The sequence below is a fragment of the Dunckerocampus dactyliophorus genome, chromosome 3, assembly GCF_027744805.1.
Source record: "Dunckerocampus dactyliophorus isolate RoL2022-P2 chromosome 3, RoL_Ddac_1.1, whole genome shotgun sequence".
NCBI classification, from domain to species: domain Eukaryota; kingdom Metazoa; phylum Chordata; class Actinopteri; order Syngnathiformes; family Syngnathidae; genus Dunckerocampus; species Dunckerocampus dactyliophorus.
In genome coordinates, this window is record NC_072821.1 from 22,034,967 (window position 1) to 22,047,400 (window position 12,434).

Genomic DNA, 12,434 nt, shown 5'->3' on the forward strand with positions numbered 1-12,434 from the left:
TGGTTTGAGAGAGTTTTGTTATGATTGTGAGTGCAATTTTTGCTAAAAGAGACAAACTCCATTTTATTTTCTTTGGGGTTTTTTTTGTTTGTTTAATTTATTTTATTTAAAAGCCCTTGCCGTTCCAATTACAATGTCAAATACTCCTGAAAAATGAAAGTTTATTGCTTTTAATATGACGTACTCGCATTATTATGCCATTTAAATAACGAAAAAAAATTCTCAAAATTTGTTGTCAATAGTATCAATTATCAACAATAATTAGTAGGCCAATTATCATGCAGCAAAATGTGTTATCGTGAAAGGCTTAATCCGGATATTGGTAAAAATCCAATATTGACCGTCTCTACACTAGACCTTAAACTATACAGTGGTTGTCCAACACAAGACCTCTTGTCATCACCATTAAACCTATCCAAACTGCTTGAAACGAGAAAAATCAAGAGCACTTTAACATAGCCTTTAAAGCTAAGCTAAGCTAGTGTTACAATACAATAAATCAAGACTATGAGAAAGATCTAGCTTTTGGTGCAAGAACCAAAAACATATAATCTTTTGAAAACATTGTAGGTTGTTTTAAAGTCTTCTTCTCATAACATCTAGCCAACACACTTTATGCTCTATCTTATCCAACCAGTGATGACTGCTCTCCATTTAAATACACATTATCCATTTGACCAGACGGCTTCTTCTTCTTCTCTTCCTCTACCCACACAGCTTAACAAAATGAAATGAAATTACCAAAAACAGCATTTGCATTTGGACAACGATAGAATCACACACTGTAGGTAAACAGGGAGTTCGTAAAAATGCGTGAAAAATGGAGAGATCAACCTATTTCACAAATTCGACTGTTTAGTGCATGTAAATGTAGTGACTGTTTCATAGGCCCTGTCCACACAAATACGGATATTTTAAAAAGGCATATTTCTCAATGAGTTTTGGCCTCTCATCCACACGCAAACATTGTTTTTTGTTCCTTAAAACTGAGCTTTTGGAAAACTCCAACCAGAGTGGAGATTTTCAAAAACTCTGGCTTCACCGTGTACAGTTGTGGAAAACATTAAGAGCCCAACCCTTGTTTCTTCAGTTTCTTGTTGATTTTAGTGCCTGGTACAAATAAAGGTACATTTGTTTGGACAATTATAATGGTGCCAACAAAATAGCTCATAAGAGTTTCATTTAAGAGCTAATATCTAGCCATTTTCATGATTTTCTTCATAATAACCAAAATCACTTACGTTCTTACATTAATAGCTCTGGAATTGTACGGCCAATAATACTCCTATGGGCTATTTTTGTCATCATTATATTTGTTCAAACAAATGTCCAAGTCATTGTACCAGGCATTAAAATGAACAAGAAAATGAAGAAACAAGGGTAGTCTAATCATTTTTTACATGACAGTATGTGTAGACGGGTAAAACAGAGCTTTTTGTTTTGTCATCAGAAATGAGTGACATTATCTCAAACTTTTCAACCTCATTTAACAACAGAACATGAACATATTGCGTTATTACGAGGGTTGGTTTAATTTCTTGAAGCGGTAGATACGCATGCGTGCGCCTTAATACGTGCGGGCGATGAACAAAAATATTCATGATGTTTCCTGGGCTGCGTATAAGCGAGCCCTGATTATAGAGATAATGTACACGTCATTGTACATCCAATATTTTTCTACATTGACGAACAGAGGCATTATAATGCGTAATCAAGTTAGCTGTGGTTGCTTTTTCAGGCTTCCAATTGGATGCACATCACAGCCAATGAGTCAGACATTCTTTATTAAAAACTACACTTCTGTGGATGGAGACTTTTTTATCCAACGCAGTGGAGGAAATGTGAATTTTTAAAAATACCTGTGTTCATGTGTGCGTGTCACTCATACAGGCTGGCTGTATAGTAGCTCTTGTGTTCAACATAAACTGCAGAATGAATAGAAGCAAAAGGATGTTATGCTGACAAGGCAACTACCAAGGTAATAACTGAACTGTGTCAGTGTCTATAACTAGGGCAGTCATGAGAGTGTAGTAATTCATTGTGTGAGGAAGAGCATTCATTTGATTCGCACTGTACACGCAACACTTTAAAGCAATAGTGTCTGTATCAATGGATGTGAAGTAAAAAAAATGGAACAAAATACTTATTGTAGTCAAAAAACATAACAGTTGTGATACATTGAGATTGAAGACATTTAACAATAAGATCATTGTTAGAAAATACATGCTTGATGCATTTCACCTTCGTTTTCTCTGAACAAGAAATTCTGGTAAAAAAAATGATGCTGATTATTAATGCCACTCTAGACTGGCATTATCCTGGCATTTGAGCTCTGTGAAAACAAAGACTGATGGTTGTTGGAGTCACGTTTGTACTTACATTGCACACACAATAGAGGAGTGTGTTAATGTGTGCAGTTTTTTGGGGCCTTGTAGTATTTATAAATCTTGTTGCAGGGTCGCAAGCAGAGAGACAGCTGCTGTATTTATTCACCTGTATGTCTGTAAGATGAGTGTTTTCCCACAGGCAGGTGGCATGGGCATGATATCTGAGGTGTGGGGGCCCCATCTTGCATGCTGCGCTGTTGGCACAGTTGTCAGCAGCGTCTCAGCTGCTGTGGGCTGGGCCTTTCATGGACGAGGAATCCCTGACATCACACGCCCACACCGTGAAGGAAGCAGTACGACACGCCACCTCTTGCTGGGCCCTCAGCAGCCCCATTCACATTTACTGGGAACAGATAGAGTTTCCCAGCAGGCAGGGACGAGAGGAGGGGTCAGCGTCATCAGCAGAAGCACCTCTGCTCTCTTCACTCAGCCAGTGACTGTCTGGGAGACACATGAACATCTTCACTGGGAATAAGAGCGAGGATTATTACATGTCTCTCATTCGCTCCTCTTTTCCCTCTCTGTGTGTCTGTCCTCAGCCAATGAGAAGATCGATGACATCAATGGCTGCCCCAAGAGCCGCTCTCAGATGGTAAGTGATCCTCTTAAGCATGTTTTGGCAGAACACTGTGAAATTCACCTGGCCGTGCGTGTGAACTTTTGTGTGAAATAAGACACCTCTCTGAAAGCATTCGTTGACAATAAACGTCAGATTGTTGGTAAATTGGATCCATTGTGGTCTTGTTGGCTGCCTTATTAAAACATTCATCTCAGACAAGAACTTTTGTGAGAAACTTTCCTCATTTTATTATCTTTGCTGGGGACAACATTCTTCCCATGTCTAGTATATCAAGTACAAGCAAGATTGCCTGTGGCCACCGTTTTAGAGTCTGTGCACAATGACATTTAGAAGCAAGTGGAAGTTAGTCACACTCCTTGTGACATTTTAGTGTTTTTGCAGTTTTGTGCCCTAGTGGTGAAATGATACGGGAGTCCCGAGGCAGCGCTGCCCTCCGCTGCATGTGATGGGTCATAAATTGGGCCAGTGTGCCAGCTGAGGGGGCTATTTTTGGCCACCAGCCAGACTACTGAAGCCTCTCAAAGCACCAGAGAGGGACAAGAGCACACACACCTCCATAGTTAACAACTGAAAAGGGGGTGAAAGCACAGCTGATCCCTCATGCCCTCTTTGTCACTGAAGTGCACACATATAGGTTCATGGCACCCTCTATATTTATCTTTTAGCCTAAATGCCATTGTTATCTTCTTTGCGTATGTCACATGTCAAAATACTTTACCTTTTGTTTTAATTAATTAAAAACAAGAAGCTATGAACAATATACTGTACTTACCAAGTTTATCATATTTCACTTTTTGTAATGCACTGCTTCTTGCACCCTCACCAACATCAGGAAACAGTTTGCTGTCCTGTGTATCTATTTTTAAATCGCATTAGTCACTTTGTAATCATTGTCAGACTTGCTATGTTATTGTAGGTTGGCTCATTTAAAAACAAGGGACCAAACACAGCACTTGTACATGACTGCTGGTCAATAAAACTTCAGAATACAGTAATCCCTCTTTTATCACGGTTAATTGGGTCCAGACCCAACTGTGATAAATGAATTTTAGGATTTGTTCTTTCTAAATAGAATATTTTTGTAGTTATGACACAGAAAACCTGTTTACAATCTTCTAGATATGTTTTTTTAAATTATTAGATCTCTCTACACATAAAGTAAGACCCATATAGTATAATAATTTGGATTACCCGATATAGTTGAAATAATAATACAAAATAAGCCATTAAGACATAAATAAAACCGGTGCTTGTGTGTGTTCAAATAAATGTGTTCTGGACGTGCGGACAGGAAATGACGTTGGTTTTTCAGAGTTGAGTTTTAACTGGATTACAGCCACAAGTTGCCCGTGTTGTGATGATGATGGTAAATGGTCTTTCACTTGTATCGCGCTTTTCCACCTTCAAGTTACTCAAAGCGCTCGCACATTTACCTACTGATGACGCAGCATCAGGAGCAACTGGGGGTTCAGTATCTTGCCCTTGCACACTTCGACATGATCAACCTTCAGGTTGGGGGACGACCACTCTACCACCTGAGCCGATGATGATAATTATTATTATTATTATCATTATTCTTATGTTATTATTATCGTGCCTGTTGTGATTATTTAAACCTGCAATAAAAGCAATAAAAGCCTGTTGTTCCGGCGATCAAGTCTGGTGCTTGTCTCAGATGTCTCTTAATGACATCTGACCGGCGTAGAATAATGCATTCACAATTTCAATGCATCTTCTTAATTCCTTGTATTTTTTTTTACTAGTAGGCCGTATTCAACCACGAAACAGCATGATGTATTCATTAATATATGTTTGAAACGCATGATAAGAGTGAAGGCCAAGGAAGCACGCTTTACATTTTGGTGCGGATCTGGATAAAGGTGTGAATATAGGAATTTATTTTCACTCTTTGAGTCACTATGGCGTGAATGAAAGTGTTCACCTCCAGAATCATAATAGCACTTCCTGTCTCTTTTATGTACTCAATGAACCAGGAAGTAACCTGCTTACGAACAAGCTAGCATCTTTAAAGGAAATTTGGATATAAAAAGCAGTACAATTGCAGTCAGTATGAAAATGTCTGCTTTGTCAATGGTTTTGTTTTTGATTCTCATTAAGCTGTTACACAAACCAACACAACACACACATTTTAAGATTTTGTCGGCAGCTTTATAGAACTGGGTACCGAAAGTCCACAAGTGCTGCATTTGCTATTGTTGCAGGGAACGTCTTTAGCTCTTAAAGGTTTCAAAAGATAGTGGGAATTAATTTAAAGGGAACCTACTATATTAATTTTAGGGTCTTTGTATCGAGTTCTGGACTCCTATAGAGCAGCTAAACACGCTAACCTGCACAGAAAGCTTTCTAGATCTTCCAGACTCTGCACCTCTTCCTGCAGTGTTTCCTGCCTCCCGCCCAGTCCACTGTGATTGGTCACACTCTCAAGCTCTCCCGTAGACTTCCGGGCAGCTGCCAAACCCCTTTTGTCCGATAACTGTGTACTTAAACAAAATAAACTTTAGGACACTGATAAATTGTTACTTACAGCTTGCTCTTCTGACTCTTCAACACAACCAAGTAACATTGGAAAGGCGCCAGACTCCAGCAACAGTTTGGAGGATAGTCCAGCTTCGTATTGGCCCATGTTCACAAAACAGTCCCGTGTGAAATGCCGTTGACAGATGAGCATATTTTTTTCTTGCTGGCCAGGAATCAGCAACTCCAACCACTTCTGCCTGATGCTTGCCTCTTTAGGCACACCCGAACAAACATTTCCTGGGAGCCATTGCTTGACGTGCTAACACCGTGAACAGAGCGAAGCAGAGCGGGGGTGCTGGGAATGCCAATATATAAGTCCGGGTTGAATTGATGTCAGTGGAACTCGGTGTTAAAAAAAAAACCTCTGCACAACACAGCGTGCAGAGCCGTCCCAAACTGCTTTCAGGGCTCACTTCCAAATGCGCAAACCTCATTATCTGATGCGTTGGCATTGGTTAACACAAGAATACAACATCGTAAAAACAACATTTATAGGTCACATGATGCTTACAAACTGTTTTGCTGTTCGTTTGCACAACAACAGCATTTCCATTTTTTTTTTTGTGGGTTTTTGTGACTATGGATAATTCTATAATTTTGTCGTCTATACAGTACTGATCCTTCCAAATCACAAAGAAACTCAGAAACTACTGTTTTTCCTACATCATTCTCATGTAAATGTGCTTTTATGCTTACACTAAATGATTAGTATGTTTGATGTACTAGATGTAGTGGATGTTTTTACAACTGCCACATCCTCGTTAAACTGAGCCCCATCACTGGGTCGTTCTTTCAGCCACCCACAGTGGCTCTGTATTTCTTCAGCCTAGAGCGAGGGTGTTGATGTGACTAAAACCACACAGAATGCTGCTCACACAAACACATGCAGGGTGTCCGCTCATTTATGTCCTAACGCATAAAGAGACCATGACATACGAAGAACATGATGCAGTGCAACCTTTGAGGTCAAGCACAATCTGGGATGCTTGATTTCCAAACATTTTTTTTTTCCCGTTGGAAATAATGACAAGTGAGGTAATCCATTCCAGGGTGAAACTGCATTAACTAATAAACTGACTGCATTAACCCTGTATGAACTTTGCAGGCAAGTAGAGGTACAAGCAACATTTTAACAGTTAACTGGCACACAAATGTGAAAATAACTAACACCATTTGTTGTGGATTGTCCTTCTAATATGTACTGCTTTACCCAAAGAGATCCACTGCTTCTGATACAATCGCCGTACTGATTTTTTTGTATACTGTACAACATTTGAGGTTTTTTGCACTACCTGTTCATATTGATCAGTGATACATTACAATAAAACATGTATGAGTTAATTATATTGAAGGGACATATGAACATTACTCTTGCAGTCCTAATAGGTTTTAAATAACAATACATTGTGTCAACATTTCAAGCTGCAGATATTATACCCAGAAGTGGGACGAGATTTTATTTCAGCAAGACGGGCCTTACATTAAGTTGGAATATCATAATGATGCATATACCACACAGCCTACAGTTGGTTTACTTTAATGTTATCATAAAAGGAGAGGGGTTCAGCCACACACATAGTAAGCCTTGATGGCTTTAAAGAAAGCATTTGGATATGTTGTTTTTTAGCTGTTATTGGTATTTCTTCAGTTGGTTCATACTCTACATTCTACCTATATGTCTGCTTGGGTCACATCGGCAGACAGCATATGTCAGCCACTCGAACAGCTGCTCTGGGGTCAGAGATCACAGACTGCAAGCACGGGTCAAATTGCTGATACCACTCAGTTGGGTGCCCAAAGTCAACCAGCCTTAACACTAGTTCAATGAGTCAAATAGTAAATCATCACAAAATGGTCTACTAGTAAAGGCAAGTGGTAATCAAATAGTAGGAAGTGTGTGTTACTGTGGAAGTGGGATAACCAATTGTAATACAAAAGTAATTCTGGTGATGCTGCTAATGGCAGTATAGCATGTACAGTATGTAGGATTATGGGATAAAAGTACCAGGAATATGTGTGCGTATGTGACTAATAGTGCTATGAACGTAATGCAGAAAACTACTTGGAAACGTTGATCTACAGGGCATCCGGAAAGTATTCATAACTCTTCACTTTTTCCACATTTTGTAATGTCAGAGCCTTGGATTTTTTTCCCCCTGAAAATTCTGCGCACAATATCCCACAATGACAATGTGATAATGTGTTTTTTGGGGTGATTTTTGAACATTTATGAAAAATAAATACTGAAATACTTTTCAGATGCACTATATATTTGAGCTATATCTTGATACTCAACAAAAGTATAAATGCAACACTTTTGCGTCAATTTTCCTGACATATGAAACTCTATGTACACAAAAGGCCTATCTCTCAAATCTGTCTAAATGTGTGTTACTGAGCATTCATCATTTCTTGATTCATAATCTATCATTCTTGCAGGTGTAGCATATCAAGATGCTGATGAGACAGCATGATTATTGCACAGGTGTGCCTTAGGTTGGTCACAGTAACAGGCCACTCCAAAATATGTTAGTATCCAGTAAGTACAGTATCTAGGGTTACCTTCATTTGCTTCAAATACAGTATACGCTTGTCTAGAGCATCCCAAACATGCTCAATGGGTGACATGTCCAGTGAGTATGCTGGCCTGTGTTGTGGGTCAGGTGGCCCATGGTGGCGGTGGGGTTATGGTATGGACAGGCGTCTGTTATGGACAACAAACAAAGGAGTATTTTATCGATGGTATTTTGAATGGACAGAGATACCGTGACAGGATTCTGAGGCCCATTGTGCCATCCATCCATGACCATCACATCATGTCGCGGCATGATAACTTTGCAACATGAGGTGATGTGGCAAGGATCTGTACACAATTCCTGGGGAGCTGAAAACATCCCAGTTCTCTGACTGGACCACCACACAGACAGATTTGTGAACAATATTTCAGAGAGAGAGGGCCTTTTGTGTACATAGAAAAAGTTTGAGATCTTTGATTTCAGCTCATGAAAAATTGAAGCAAAAACATAACTGTTTTTTTTTTGTTGAGTGTACAATACTGCAGATGCAGTACAGATACAGTTTAATCCTTGGAAAACCCCTGCTTGCAGTAAATGTAATTTAGTGTGTCTTTTTCGATTTTGAAAACTGCAAAATGCTTTAAAATGTCCAGTGCATAATGAGTTTTGTTGTGATAGGCAGGCTGCCCGGAGAGCCAGTCAGAAAGCAACTGCTGTGTGCTGTTGACAGGGTTTTGTAAGCGTACCTGGCGTGTTTGCCAGTTAGAAAACTTTGATCGCACAGTGAACCACTTTGATAACACTTACAGTGTAAAGTTGTGCCATTGCAAGCATGTGTGCATTTATGATGCTGCTCTTGCAGGAGTTGACAGAGCCCTGTTGTTCTTCACACATTTGAATTAGAACGTGAAACCCGCAGTTTCTTACAGCTGTGTGTCTTGTCTTCAGATTGAGAACATTGACGTGTGCCTCAGTTTCCTGGCAGCCAAAGGGGTCAACATTCAGGGACTGTCTGCAGAGGGTAAGCCTCATTTTTCTAATTCACTAGGAGTTATTAATTATATTTATAATTATGTGAAGTATATGAACAACAAGAGGGTGAAATCACTATGTTTTGACAAGCAGAATAACAGCAAGCCCATTTTTTATGCATGTTCAGTATGTTTGTCTTCCTTCCCCTTACAGCGTTTTAATACAATATGTTGTCTGGTTGACCCTCAGAGATCCGGAATGGCAATCTAAAAGCCATCCTTGGCCTCTTCTTCAGCCTGTCCCGCTACAAACAGCAGCAGCAGCAGTCCCAGCGGCAGCACCCCCAACCCGGCCTCTCCCCTACACCCCAGCCTCGGAGCGCTCACCCTCCCCTGAGCCAGCAGAGCAGTGCTCCAGCTCAGCTCAGCCAGTCTACGCATGGGACTCCTGCCCCCGCAGCCCAAAAAGCAGCACAGGCCGAGATGCAGTCCAGGTGAGGCTTGAGGTTGGAAACTGTGTGAATGGCTGCAATTTCTGTCTTTGTGGAATCCAAGTCCAGTCATTTGGTCACATCTATCATCCTTCTCGCACTTCTTGTCATTTATAACTGTCAACCTGACCTCTCCTCCTCTTCCGCATATCTTTTTTTCTTCTCCTCTAGGATTGGCTCTCAGAGTAAACTACTCAAGTTTTCCCTCGGTCAGAAAAAGACCTCTAGGTCAGCGTCATTCTCTTGCATCCTTGCTCACCATCTCTTTCCTTCCCACACCTCCTGTCCTGTCCCTTTCCTGGAACTAGGAATGTAATCATTGCCCCTAATCAAGGACAGCATTTCATTTTGTATCCTAGTGAGTTTCTTGTTATTTCCCTGTCTGTGGTTAAGGGCAATCTATAGCACGAGCACTATCTAATATGCATGAGTGCTAGTGTTGAGCTGATAGGAGTGAAATCTGGGGGCTACATTTTCAGACTCCTTTGTCTGTCTAGCAACATGCCTCATTTGGCCAAGCTGCTAAATGGGCTGTGGAAGACCTTTAGATAACCCTTAAATAAGTGCGTGTCTGTGTGTGTATGTGTGTGTGTGTGTGTGTGTGTGTGTGTGTGTGTTTGTACATAGAGAGGGGTTTCACAACCACACCCCCCATATAATGTCGCATTAAATATTAACTGAGAGTCTGTGCCTTGAATGTGCATCATCAAGGTGTGTCATTCAAAGTCAGGTTCTGTTTTTTGCATTTGCAAATGATTCAGCATGCCCGGCCATATAATGGGATAGTGTGTGTGTGTGTTTTGGTTTTATTTTTTTGTTTTGCATGCTGCTCATGTCAGATTCCGTTTGCGTTGCACCTGCCGCAAACAAACTGCTCTCCAAAACAATGCGGTTACTCCATCTTCTGGTCCACATGTGTAACTACAAGACTTTGACACACCTAAAGTTGGAGCTCAACGTCCATCCATTCTTTTTGTATGCCGCTTATCCTAATTAGTGTGGCGGGGGTATGCTCGAGCCTATCCCAGCTGACTTCGGGCGTGAGGCGGGGTACACCCTGGACTGGTCGCCAGCCAATCGCATATAGACAAACCATCATTCATACCTATGGACAATTTAGAGTCGCCAATTAACCTAACATGCATGTTTTTGGAATGTGGGAGGAAACCGGAGTACTGGGAGAAAACCCACGCACGCACGGGGAGACCATGCAAACTCCACACAGATAGCAGAGATTCGAACCCAAATCCTCCCGTTCTCCTGACTCTGTGGCTAAGATGCTAACCACTCAGTCACCGTGCAGTGGACATATACATATACATATACATATAAATATAGATTATTATGGATTATTATTATATATTGTTATATATTTACATATTTGAATTTACATTTTTGTGCACCGTTTTTTGGTTTTCTAACATTATTTGCATTGTTTGTGTGCTCAAATTAAATACAGGCAGCATTTTTGTTGTTGTTTTGGGTTCTTTTTGTGTGTTTTTGTTGTTTTTTCATGTTGTGTTTTTCTGGTGGTGGGTTATTTTCGGCCACTCATTACACCTTTTATGATAAACCATATTACCTTGCAGGCAGGAGCTTTGTCAGACAAGGAGAAAGGCTCGTCGGAAATTAGAGTTTTATTAGAAATTCATAAAATTCTTATCTGCATCCGCCTGGCAGTCTCAGAATGACAATGATGCCACTGGTGAATTAGCATTTCATTAAGTTCCTGTGGACCCAGACCAGAGAGACAGCTACCTTTGGTGATAAAGGTGTAAAAATCAGCTTGAAGATAAATATATATCTACTCAGTGTCGTGTTTATTCTTGGGGGGTATACTGTAAAAGTGGCTCAACAAACACGGGCTTTGTGCTCAAGATGCAGCTCAACAAAACTCAAGTTCCCCAAACAAAGTTAAACAATACCGCAACAGTGGTTATCAACTTACTTTGTCAAGTCTGGTTCTCAGCTTTATGCTCAGTGCACGTTCACATGAAAGGGGGCGTTTGACGTCATATTATTCTACTTCCGCTCAAAAGCAAAACGATCCCAGCAGGTGTATTTTACACAAGATGAGCAAGTTATGGAGCGTTATGAGGAGCTGAAAAAGATGGTCACTGCCAAAAGCAACACTGTCGCCGCCAATAGAGCGAGGGAGGACCTCTGGCAGAATAATGCTGAGCGTGTAAATGCGCAATTTAACACTGATTATTATACAAACTATACCCCACTAGTCTTTTCATTTATTAACGCTCAACTTTGACATATTAATACTTATGCATTTAAAAAATAAATAAATTGGAGCAACAAGTGTATTTTTTTCACCTTTGAAATATGTCTATATTATTATCATATTTTTACTGCTCTAAATGAAATGCTGTACATTGTTGTGACCACTGGGCAGCAGTATTGACATGTTTGTGGCAACCTTTTTCCTTTGTGAGAATTTTTTCCTTTTTGTTAGAATAAATAAGTGTTTTGTTGCAGTTGATTGATTGATAGAGTGATTATCCCTCCAGCAAATATTGCAATATAAGAAGTTTACTCGTGCAAGGACCGCTGTGACATATACGTCTGCAAACACTGGCCGAGTTAATATTTCATATTGCATTTGATTCCTGATGCACGGCTCAAAAAGTGGATAAATGTTGTGTATTTCCTGGGCTGAAAATCTATATCTCTTATAGAGAATTTTACCAGGGAATGCTCGCGGATCAGTGTGATCTCATCAAAGTAGCCACTCCCGTCGTAGCGCTGCTCAAACTACTACCGTGTTCTGCAATACAGATCGTGGGCGCTTTCATCGGCGATCTTAAGCTCAAAGTCTGGACATAACCTAAGCTCATAACCTGGTCAGGACCAGGTTATGAGCTTAGGTGCTTTAAAAGTGAGCTACCTTTGTTGAACAGGCAAGCCCTGCTTTACACTCGACATACCTCACTAACCCACTA

At 40.4% G+C, this 12,434-nt stretch overlaps 1 protein-coding gene across 9 annotated transcripts in view; it reads left to right on the forward strand.

Moving 5' to 3' along the window:
• The window catches only part of nav2a (neuron navigator 2a), a 229,267-nt gene that overhangs the window by 146,253 nt on the left and 70,580 nt on the right, over positions 1-12,434 (forward strand). For 8 of the 9 annotated variants that reach the window (XM_054769967.1, XM_054769969.1, XM_054769961.1 and 5 more), the window contains 4 exons: positions 2,927-2,979; positions 8,970-9,042; positions 9,243-9,486; positions 9,655-9,711. In XM_054769967.1, the coding sequence (XP_054625942.1) occupies positions 2,927-2,979; positions 8,970-9,042; positions 9,243-9,486; positions 9,655-9,711 (427 nt within the window). The remainder of the gene's footprint in view (positions 1-2,926; positions 2,980-8,969; positions 9,043-9,242; positions 9,487-9,654; positions 9,712-12,434) is intronic. The other variant, XM_054769964.1, reaches the window with a different exon arrangement.